Consider the following 12576-nt stretch of genomic DNA (forward strand, 5'->3'; position numbering starts at 1 on the left):
ACACTCAAACAATGGTAGCTGTTACATATTAAGTCCAAGCGGAAAGGAGATAAATTAGACAACTGCTAAGAAATCTCCCAACCTTGAAAACCTATTAAATTCTTAGGAGAAAAAAAATTAATTTTATCAAATAAGACAAGGCAAATTCCAAAACAATAAAGTAATCAATCAAGTCAGACCAATACTTGGTTAAAGTTCACTCTAGCCTTTTTAGCCTCTCTTTAATTATAACTGCTAATTATAACTTGCCTCTCCCTAATATAAATTAAATGTGTGAAATAAATTTGGATTTAGAGAATGAGAAGAGTTAATGATTTCTAAGCAGTTTTGATTAATATCAAATAATAGATATAACAGCGCTACTCCCCTACTAGAGTCTTGGCCATAGATTCAGCTCTGTGCACCCAGAAGTTCCAAAATGGAAACTTGCAATAACAGAACAAATTCCAAACAATTCCCAAGAAGGAACTAAATATAACAGTTTCACGTCAACTGGAGTCTCCAATAATAAGCCAAGGCACTGCTGGGCTGCACGGAAAAGCCAGCCAGCCTAGTAGCCAGTGACAGCTCATGTTAAGATGTGATAGGGGCCAGGAACTTATTATAAATCTGAAATAGCCAAATGTATGGACTGATTATGAGTCTCACTCAAGAAATCCTATCCATTTAGAGTTTCTAGAAATCCTATCCATTTAGAGTTCCAAATTAACAATAATTTCCTCAGAAACAACTTGAAGACCCCAGAAATTAAGCCATCTGCCTAGAGCAGAGAAACTATTAAAAACACTCAAGTCTATTGTGGTTACCAGGGGGGTGGAGGGTGGGAAGGGATAGACTGGGATTTCAAAATTGTAGAATAGACTACACTGTATAGCACAGGGAAATATACACAAAATGTTATGATAACTCACAGAGAAAAAAATGTGACAATGAGTGTGTATATGTCCATGAATAACTGAAAAATTGTGCTGAACACTGGAATTTGACACAACATTGTAAAATGATTATAAATCAATAAAAAATGTTAAAAAAAAACACTCAAGTCTAATGAATAATTTTTGGTGCAAATAATAGTACGAAAAAATAAAGCCCAAAATTAATACCAAGGTTTCACATTATCACGATAACGTACAGACAGTAATTCACAATTCTAATACAAGTGAAATATTTTACCTAAATTCAAAACACATAGATATGTAAACATCTCAAAACACAGCCATTTTCAGTACTTTTTGTTCAGAAATAAATGTTTTCTTTATTGGAAAACAACAGTCCTCCTCAAATAAAAAGACAATTATTTTTAATAAAAAGATACGAAATATAATTTTATTTTATTCTTTGTATTATTTAAAGAAGTCAAGGAAGCAATTTTAATCATTCTTTCCTTGAGAGGCTTCACTTAAGAAGTCTCTTCCGAGTACTTTTTTTTTTAAAGTAGGAAACAAAGGTAATAGAATAATGCATGTATTGACTACTTACATCAATATCTAGCCTGCAATTGAAATATGGTCAAGAAACAGAAATATTTAAAACATTTTAAATGTATGCCATGAGCTACACATACATTTCTGAGGTAGTGTGTCTGTCCCATTTTTATATTATTGTTTATATTTTTTCCTCCCTCTAACAGTTTAACTGGGATTCTTTCACTTAGAATGTAATTTTAAAATAATATCATAATCCTATTTATGATAAATACTTAAATTATATCAATAAGTTCACTTGAAAAATTAAACTGAAAGAGAAAACCAATAAATACGATAGAACTATTTTTCCTCTTCGCCATTTTCTAAAAAGTATGTAACCATATTAATAAACTTAAGCAAATGATTCCAACAATATAAAAGAAGAAAATCACACATTTCAAAAAAAAATCACATAAAATATCCATCTTACCAATATCATTAGCAAGGGAATTAGGATCAGCTGCTCCCAGGGTGGCTTCAAATTCCTCCTGGAGACGATAGGCTCTCTGCAGCAGAGCTTCAAGTTTATGGATAAATTCAGTACTAATAATATCCTATAAGGAGAGAAAAAGTGTACACAGCAAATATTAGATTCTAATGTTACAATTCTTTTTTTTAAATTTTATTTATTTATTATTGTATTATTTAATTTTGGTGGGGGTCAGGTAGGTAATTAGATTTGTTTGGTTTTTTTTAGAGGAGGTACTGGGAATTGAACCCAGGACTTCATGCATGCTAAGCGTGTGTTCTACTATTTGAGCTATACCCTCCCCCCTCTAATGTTAAAATTCTTAACATTTTCCACTCTTAAATGAAAGGCAGAGAAAGTGAGGGATTTATTATTAAAAAGCTACTGTCGGGTGGTGGAATACTATGATAGAAGTCAGGAAGCCTGGCTTGTAGTTGTGCCTTTGGCAAAATCATCTCAGGCCTCAGGGACTGTTTCCTTATCTATAAAATTAAGGAGCTGGACTAGATCAGGGGTTTTCAAAGTAAGATCCCTGGACAAGCAGCATCAATATCACCTAGAAACTCATTGGAAATGCAAGTTAGAAATGAATTAGAAACCCTGGGGGTGAGGCTCCCAAATCTGTGTTTTAAGAAGCCTTTCAGAGGCTTCTGATTCACCCTCAAATTTGAGAATCACTAACCTAGATGATCAATTAATTCCAGTCTAGCTCTAACTCTATGTGATTTTTATCAATATAATGGGACTTAATTAAACCCAAAGCACAAAAACAGACTTTTAAAAATTCCATTAGAAATCATATCTGCTTAATTCTATATACTCTTGGAGAATCAGGAAACTTAATAATGAATTGCAAATTCAGGATTTAACAAATAATTGAACAGAAAAGGCCCCAAAAGAAATATCCCATTACAATCCCAAAGGAGGAAAAAAAAAAGTTCTATTAAATGCCACAGAAATCAAGTACATTGAATCAACATTAAAAATAGTGCAATTCTTCCAATATTAGGAAGACCACTCCCAAGTAAATCACCCTTACATCTACACTTTCTTCTGCAATGGCATCTCCTGCACCCAATTTAATGGAACCACAGGCTTCATCTTCAGCCTGTCTATTTCGAAAGGTTAGAGCTTGCTCCCATCGACGCAATGCCTCTTCAAACAATTCCATGCCTAAAAATTAAGAACAGAACAATTTTAAATAAGCAAAATCAATGCCAAAATAAAATAATTTGGGGTCTGAAGTGTTTTTCATACAGTTAGCACCAATGGCACAGTCTGACTGTAATTTTGGCACTATAGAATAATTTTATGTTCACATCATTTCATAGTAGAACCTTAACATCCCAAAATATTCCTGGTCTACACTTCTAATCACCCAACAATAAGAGAGAAATGATGAATACATTTCGTTTCTTAAAAAATGTAACTCAGCTGGGAATTCAAAATTTGTAGACACTGACAGGCATATGCAGAATAGATAATACTGTATAGCGCAGGGAAATATATACAAGATCTTGTAGCTCACAGCTAAAAAAAATGTGACAATGAATGTATGTATGTTCATGTATAACTGAAAAATTGTGCTCTACACTGGAATTTGACACAACATTGTAAAATGACTATGTCAAAAAAAAAAAAGGTATGAAAAAATGTAACTCAAATGTATATGCTCAAAAAATTTTCAGAACAATATCACAAATTCATCAAAAGTCCCAACAATAATGGCTAATTTCTATAGTCACACAACTATATTTCAGAATACCCCCCTAAATTAAAAAGAAAACTGATAGGTAAATAGAAAAAACTAGTTGATAAGAAACTACTCGGTTTATAAAAGGTTCTCAGAAGGAGAGAGTAAAGCTGGGAGGAAAGATAATAGCACAGAAATCTAGAATAAAATTGGGCTTTGGTTTTGTGTGTTAGTTAGTTTCTATCTTTTTTTTCCACCAAAAGGTTATCTTAAACTATTATGATACCAGCTTGCTAATTTGGATGGATAAAACGCTGAGCCAGAGTTAAAAATCTACAAGAAGAACCCACAAAGGGTTACAGTCCAAGTAGGAATTTCTGATCCCTGCTGACAGAAAGCCTTTGTGGGAAAATAGGTGAAAATGTGCTCTTTTTCTCCAAATTAAAAAAAAAAAAAAGAAAAAGAAAAAAGCTTACCAAAATAATTAGGTACTTCAAACAAAACCAAAATATTTCAAAACCTTAATTTTTCTAGACATATAAAAGTAAAAGATCATTAAAAGCTGCTTAAGAATCTGGCCAAGTCATTCTCAAGATGTTTTTAAGTTATGCCTATCCTCAAAAATCAATTCTTTAATTATCTGAAGAACCTACAGCTCTAAACAAATAGCATGTCCTTTAAATGAAATGTAGGCCTTTTCTTCTTATTTAATTTTCAGCAGCAAAGAATCGTTGCCTGGGTCTTCCTTCTAAAAAATGTATGCACTTAAAGAAACAACGAAATCACTATCTACTCTCCTTTTTCCAAGCCATACAATTCTAATTCCTTCATCCTTTTCTCACTCCTTCCACTCTCTATCCATCTGACTATTTTGGTTAAACATAAGGAAGAACTATCTAACAGCAGAGCTGTCCAAAGATAAAAGTTGCCTCTCAGGAAGTACTGCGTCTCACCTCACTGCAGAACATGATCCAAACTGTCACCTATCAGCGGTTTTGTAACAGGAATTCAAACATACGTTAACAATACTTTTTTTCAATGTCACCAATATTGTAAAGGGAACTGAAACAACAGGTGGCAACTGAAACAACTCCTACCGACCCTAATTCTATGACACCGAGACTCCCTGCAGCTTCTCTAGTTTTGCTCTATTTCTCTTCAATTCTAACTCTCAATATTTCAACAGAAGTTATGAGTGTAGATTTACTAGGCACAGTTAATCTAGAAGCAAAGTGAACTTAATTCTCTCAAGACCTTAGAAAAAGCAGCAGAAGAACTACTCTTATATTTTCCCCTACAGGCAGGAGGACCTACTGTGCCACCACTGGAGAAGATACAGTCTTTAACTATTTAGAGCGCGGGAAAGCATTCCTTCTGCCGATTCATCATCCCCTTTACTGCTCTTTGGCCAGGGTTACAACACGACTTTTTGGTTCTGTTTTTCAGTTAGCATGCATTTCCATGAAAAGGAATATAGCATGAAATAGAGTAGGGAAGAACAGGAAAAAGGATTTGAAAAAGTATCTGAATCTGATTGAGTGTTAAGTTCTCTGGTTCTCATCCTGGGCTTCAGTGACACTTTCTAGACATGTTCAAGGTCAAGCTGTAAAACACAGGCTTTCTTTCTATTTAAAATCTTTTCTAGGTATAAGAAGAATAAAAATGATAGCTAAACAGAAAAATTAAGTAAGATGGATTCTGATAGATTGATTACAGAAGAATCAACAGGTTAGGTAAGTGTACTGGATTGAACACTGACCACCCAAAGATATCAGGTCTCCTGTAAATGTTACTTTATAAGAAAAAGGGACCTTTGCAGATGGGATTAAATTAAAGATTTTAACATGGGGAGATTATTCTAGATTACCTGGTAGGCCCTAGACCCAGTCACAACTGTTCTTATAAAAGAGAGGCAGAGAGAGATTTGACACACACAGAGGAGAAGGTGGATACGAAGAGGAAGGCAGAGACTGTAGTTACGTGGCCACAGGCCCAAAGGCAGCAGAAGCTGGAAAAGGCAAGAAATGAATTCTCCCTCAAGCCTCCAGAGGGAGCAAGGCCCAAATGGCACCTTGATTTCAGCCCAGTGATAATGACTTCAGACCTCAGGCTGCCTGAACTCTGAAAAAATCTATTTCTATTGTTTTCAGACACTAAGTTTGTGGTAACTTGTCACAGCAGCCTCAGGAAACTAATATAACACGTTATGTTTTGTGGACTAGATTCAACAGGTATGAGAACATTTTAAAATTATAGCTGCTTCCCTTAGAACAATTCATCATTCTTCAGTTTCACATTAAGTATGAGTACAATGTCTTTATCATGTTATTCCTACCCATCAAGTATAAGTTCTCAGGAGTGGTCACGGGAATATTAACAAGTTTAATATCATCCTCATCTGCTTTGTCCCAGGAGCTAGAATTGCCACAAGCACAGCTATGACAAGAATTGACACTCTGGACCTAAAATTAAGACAGACAGAAGTTACTTCAAAATCTCTTCTGTGATAATATTTTGTGATCTTTTATATTTACAAATTATTTATATAAATCTTATTTCTGGTTAAGAAAGAACCCATGTAATTTTTACCTGAAGAAATAAATCTGATTATATTTAATCAAATTTAGGAGTCATAAGGCCCTTAAATATCCTGAATGCTTGTTTGCTCAAAAATATACAAGTAAATATTTTGAACATAAATTAGTTATTTTCCTCAAAAATCGAAGTTATTTTTATAGTTTACTGTTTCACTAAGTATTTACCTATAAACTTTATCTACATCTATTTTAATTTTAGGTAACTAGCTTATTTTCCTTTTAGAATTCATTACAATGCTGATTCTCTGCTAGATAATAACAAAAACTAAAAAGCCTCTATCATCTTCCCTTCTCTAGCAAGGTCCCCTGAGCTAATCATTTCAGTCAGCTCTATGCAAATGACTCCCAAATCTTGAAGTTCCATCCTATTATGAAAGATTTACCCCCAAATTTCTATCTGCCTGTTTGATGACTCCTTTCTGCTGGCATCTCAAACTGACTATGTAGAAAAAAGAGCTCTGTGTCTTCCCACAACAAAAGCTTCCTCCTCCCAAGTTCACTAACGGTACTTTCATCTCAATGATTTCTCAAACTAGAGAAGTAGAAAACAGGAAGTCATCTTCAGCATCTCTTCCCACACTTCTCACATCCAGTTACCAAGTTTCGTGAATGAACCGTGTCTCCCCTTTCCCATTCCTGCTGTCATGACCCTCACTTAGGCACTCATTAAGAGGCAGAAATCTGGGTTCACAGCCCTGGCAGGAGAATGACCAGGGCAGCTGAGGCACCTACAATAAAGTGATTCGACAGTCTCCCTACTTACACTATTATCATGAAACGCCCTTTCTCTACTTCTAGTCGAGGACAGCTTCAATTCTCAATTGAGAGAATTCAAAACTGAGGCACTCCTCTGACACAGAGGACGTCCAGATTATAGAATGAGTATGTACTTCATTATCCTGCTCAGTTTCACAGAGGAACTGAAAGTCTGCATGCATTTGATCTAGATGTTCCTAGAGTAAAACTATCAAGTTTTAAAGTAAACTTTAAAAATTTAGTATATTTTTAGGCATTTAAGAATGGGGCAGCTATATATTCCAACCAAATATAGAAGCAAGATATGGAGCAGAATATGGTGTTCTACTAACTATTTTTAAAAATCGAGTACATACGAAGGTAGAGGCATACACTCCCTGAAAGCATACACATAAGAAACTGTCAAAGTTCATCTCTAAAGAGAGGAACTGAGAGGATCAGGAGCACATTTTTCACTGTCCATTTTTTTGCTTCTTCTTTATTTAGTAGCAAGTGCACACCCTACCTATTTTTAAAAGTAATTTTTAAACTATATTAGATTTAAACAAATATTAACTTCATTCCTTACCTGTCAACCAACAGTATATTAATGCTCAAAAGAAAGAGGTAAAGAACTCCACAGTTGGCTTCAGCAAGCCAAACACTGTGATCTAAGCAAGCTCAGCAACTGACTTCTGGAAACTAGTACAACGTCTGCCCGCATCTTCCAGCCTTTTGCAGAATATCTAGCTTTGAAGCAACACTTCCATACTAACATCAGTCTCACAGGACCCCATGGGACCACATCACTTCACTCAAAAAACCTGGAACCAAACTGGCTGAATATTTAGCAAAAGGATAATTTTACTTTCCTGAGGAAAACAGGGTCAACCAGATTTCTTAAGGTTCTTACCAATCTAAGAGCTATCTGTAATTGTATGACATTTAAACCAACAGATAACAATAGATATATAAATAAAGTTAAAAAGGAAAAAATTAGTAAAATTTTTTCTTTACTTACAGAGGCTAAACTCTGTGCAGAACCTGAGTATTTACTGAAGAGTCCTCCATTAGCATAGTTACAAGACTGAGATCCTTTGTCTTTGGCAGAACTTAAAGATAATGTCAAATTCTGTCTGCTACTGGAACAACTTGAACCTAATTAAAACAAACATATTAATATTAAAAGTATCATTAACTCCAATGCCAAATTTCAGATAAAATTTCAAAGTTTATATATTTATTCAGAGGGCTGATTTCCCTCAAATGTGTAAATTATTAAATGTATACCATTATTAAAATCTGTATCTCCATATAATATTTTTAACAATGCTAAAATCTGCTTCTGAAATGAAGATTAAAACATTCATCTAATTAATCAAGGCAGTATTTGAATGATCTATTATAATTGTTATAAAAATGTTGGCAACTATGAATATTCAAATACAAATTTAACAAAATATAATCACTTCTTTCCTGAATTACATCTAAGCTTTTTTTTTCATCTAAACTTTATCTACATCACATTATATTGTAATTAGTCTTTTATAAGTCTGTCTCCCCCTAACCATTGACCCGTTCATCTAGGGCAGACAATGTGCCTTAGTTTATCTTAATATAGCAGTTAAGACACTCCTCAGTTCAAATCCTGGTACTTATTAGTTATATGAACTTGAGCACGTCACTTAACTTTTCCATATCTCAATTTTCGTTGGGTATAAAACATGAACAATAAGAGAGGATTACAGTCCTAATTCACAGGGTTGTTATAAAGGTTCAATTAACAGAGTGAGTACATAGAATGTAGCATGAATATGCTGCACCTGAGACCTAATAAAACCTCAGTGAGAGGCATCATTGTTTACTACACTTGGCACAAAACAGTTATTCATTAATTATTTGCTGGGCAAACAAATCACAAAAGCATGATACACTAAATTTAAAATAACTTAAAATTCAAAAAATAAGAAATCCAGCATGCTCAAGAAGTTATTTTTATAGATACAACTTGATAATATGTACCATATCTCTAACAAAAAGCTACAGATCCTATAAAGGCTAGTAATTTTACTTCTAGAACTTGATATACTTAGGGAATAATCAGACAAGTATATGCAAAGCAAGAAAAACAACTTAAAGGAAACAAGAGGGAACTGGTAAATAATTAGAGTAATTTACACAGTAAATTGAACACTAAGTACATATTAAAAATGATAGCACAGAGATAATATTTGTTGACCTGGAAAGACATTCTTACCCAATGTCAAATATTCTAAAAGCAGGTTATAAAAGGTATGAATTTTATTTAAAATACATAAGTCACTTACTTGTCTATAATAACAAAATGTTATATCTCAACATGATATTTAAATGCAAACATAAATGGACAGATCTATGCCAAAGTATTATCAGTAGTTACTTCTAGGTAGTAGAATTTCAAGTGACTTTAATTTTTTCTGTTTATCTATACTTTCTAATCTTTCTAAAATTAACCTGTATTACTTGTGAGTTAACTATCAAGGAAAGAAATTCTGGAGACTAAACCACTGAAGTCACTGCACTCCAGTTACGATTTACATATAAAATTCCCCTTGTAGACTTAACTCAGCTATTTCTACATACCTTTGTCTGATGCTGCTCTTTTAGTGTATTCAAGTATGAGGTGCTCTGGTTCCCATGGTAATATTTTTCCTTTCTTCTTTCCACGTCTTCTTTTAAAGTGATGGGCCAAAAAAATTACAGATACAGCACTCACTGCAGTTACTACAAATAACTTTTTAGCTACCGGTGAAAATTTGATCTGGAAAAGATACAATTAAATGGAAAAAAAGTCTTTTATTTGCTCATTTAAGATAGACATAAAAACTAAAATTATTCTTAAGCTAATCTAGTTCTAAATACTACAAAGATAATATTATTTCACTCTTTCAGTGACAGCTAGCCCAATTTGAATTTTAAGAACAAACCCCACAAAATGCAGTGATCTATTATCCACTGCTCTGAAGTTCTCAGGTAAACAGTAATACCCAAAAAGTCATCAGGAGCACAAAATAACCCCATTCATATCTGTTGAACACTAATGATTAATTCATGCAACTAAATCTTCTATTTGAGCCACAGCAAGATTTTTAATTGCAGGAATGATTAAACCAGACTGTCTAAATGAACCAAATTTTTTAAACTACTGGAAATTTGGGCAAAAATTAACTCAATTTCTAAATATTACTTGAATAAGCCCTTTTATTCTTGAATTCATTAACAAATATTTATTCAGCATTCTACAATTTACCAGGACTGTGCTATGAAAATTTAAATTAACATCTTATTGTAATTCTATTCAATAAGCACATATCAAATGCCTTCCATTGATCAAGATGCACCAGGTATATAGAGGATGTAGATCTAGCTTCCCCCAGTGTGCTAGAAGTAGAAAGAGATACATTCACAAGTAATTACAGTATAGTGTGACAAATACAGTCATGTGAGTATGTACTAAGTATTAACATAAGAACAAGAGGTAATTAACTTTGCCCTGGGGAACAGACACTATTTATCACCTAAAATGCAAAAGAACTTTAAAATAAAGCTATAGGCTTGGGGATATAGAGAGCTAGAAAGTTTCGCTTCCAACCTTACAACAACAAAAAAGCCAAATGGCAAACTCACAAATTTTTCTTGAACACATCAGAATGTGGAGGTCAGAAGGTAACCAACTGGCCTCAAAACTAAGGAGACACAGATACTGGCAGGGAGAGATAAGACATGAACACTGACATACAGGGACAAGACACAGGATCTCAGTAGGAAGAGTTCAGCCAGCCTGGTGGTGAGTTGATGGAGACTGAGAGTGTACTAGTGAGAGAGAGTGAAGCACCCCTGCCAGGGGGACAGGTGTGCTACAAATGTAAGTGTAATCCACACTTTTTGCATATTTTATAATCATAAATCTCACCAAACACTCACAGGAAAGACTGCAAGAGTCCTAAGGAAGTCTCCCTAAAGATGCAGAATTGGGGAAGGGAAACAGCAGTTTTTGTGGAGGGACATGAACTGCATCAATACCCTTCTCCTTTGTCCCCAAAAAGGAACAAAAGCCTTAAACTGTAGGAGGCAGCTTTAACCTTAGAGAGAAATTTATACCATTAAAAGCTTATAGTAAGAAAAAAAAAAAAGGTATCAAATCCATAGTCTGAGCTTTGACCTTAAGAAACTAGAAAAAGAACAAATCTAATCTAAAGCAAGCAGGAAATTCGGAAGTAATGAAGACTAAACAGAAATCAATGAAATGGAAAACCAATGGAATAAAATCAAGAGCTGTTTTTTTTTCTTAAATAAATAAAACTGACAAACATCTAGTCAGTCTGATTAAAGAGAGAGACAGAAGACACATATTACCAAAATCATTAGTGAAAGAGGGGTCATCACTACAGACCTCACAGATAAGAAAAGGATAAAAAATGATTACTATGAACAACTCTATGCCCATAAATTCAACAACTTAGATAAAATGGACCGATTCCTTGAAAGACAGAAACTATCAAATTTACTCAGGAAGAAAATAGATAACATGAATATTTACATATTTACTAAAGAAACTAAGTATGTAGTTAAAACCTTCTAACAAAGAAAATTACAGACCAAATTCTACCAAATATTTAAGGAAGAAATATCAATTCCTACAAAGAGGGAACATTTCCCAATCATTTTATGAAGCCAGCATTATTACTACCATCAAAAAAGAAAGAAATTATCAAAAAAAACCACCACAGACTAATATTCATAGATGCAGAATTCCTTCACAAAATATTAACAAACCAAATTCAGCAATATATAAAAAGAATAATATATATGACCAAGTGGTATATATCCTAGGAATTCAAATCTGGTTCAACATTCAAAAATTCATCAATGTAATTTACCATAACAACAAACTAAGGAAGAAAAGTCATAATATAATCTCAATGGATTAAAAAAGACCAGCAAAAAACATGGAAATTTGGGCAAAATTCAACACTCACGATTTTTAAAAAACCTCTCAGCAAATTAGAAATAGTGTAATGGGTTAAACAGTGTCCTTGCTAAAATTTATGCCCACTCTAAACATCAGAAAATGTCCTTATTTGAAAACAAGGTCTTTATCAATGTAATTAAGGTAAGAATCAAGATGAGATCATACTAGATTAAGCTGGGCCCTAAATCCAATGATAGTGTCTTTGTAAGAGACAGAAAAGGACACACAGAGACATAAAGGAGAAGGTCATGTAAACAGGAAGGCAGAGATTAAAATTATGACACAGCCAAGGAAAGCCTGGAGCTACCAGACGCTGGAAGAGACAGGAAAGATTCTCCCCTAGAAACTTCAAAGTGTGGCTCTGCTGCACCTTAATTTCAGCCTGCACAATTATAACAGAATGAATTTCTGTTATTTCAATCCACCAAGTTTGTAGTCATTTAAGGCAATTCTAGGAAACTCATACAGAAGGAAAATTCTTTAATCTGATAAAGCACATCTACAAAAAAAAACCTATAGTGAACATCATACTTAATGGTGGAAGACTAAATGTTGTCCTCATAAGATCAGGAACAAGACAAGAATATCTTTTTACTCTCATATTA

At 33.8% G+C, this 12576-nt stretch overlaps 1 protein-coding gene across 3 annotated transcripts in view; it reads right to left on the reverse strand.

Moving 5' to 3' along the window:
- The window catches only part of MIGA1 (mitoguardin 1), a 74598-nt gene that overhangs the window by 44286 nt on the left and 17736 nt on the right, over positions 1–12576 (reverse strand). For all 3 annotated transcript variants that reach the window (XM_010963372.3, XM_074376189.1, XM_074376188.1), the window contains exons 3-7: positions 9583–9760; positions 7982–8118; positions 5964–6090; positions 2975–3108; positions 1897–2020 (exon numbers count right to left, since the gene is read on the reverse strand). In XM_010963372.3, the coding sequence (XP_010961674.1) occupies positions 1897–2020; positions 2975–3108; positions 5964–6090; positions 7982–8118; positions 9583–9760 (700 nt within the window). The remainder of the gene's footprint in view (positions 1–1896; positions 2021–2974; positions 3109–5963; positions 6091–7981; positions 8119–9582; positions 9761–12576) is intronic.

This window comes from Camelus bactrianus, chromosome 13 (genome assembly GCF_048773025.1).
Source record: "Camelus bactrianus isolate YW-2024 breed Bactrian camel chromosome 13, ASM4877302v1, whole genome shotgun sequence".
Classification (NCBI taxonomy): domain Eukaryota; kingdom Metazoa; phylum Chordata; class Mammalia; order Artiodactyla; family Camelidae; genus Camelus; species Camelus bactrianus.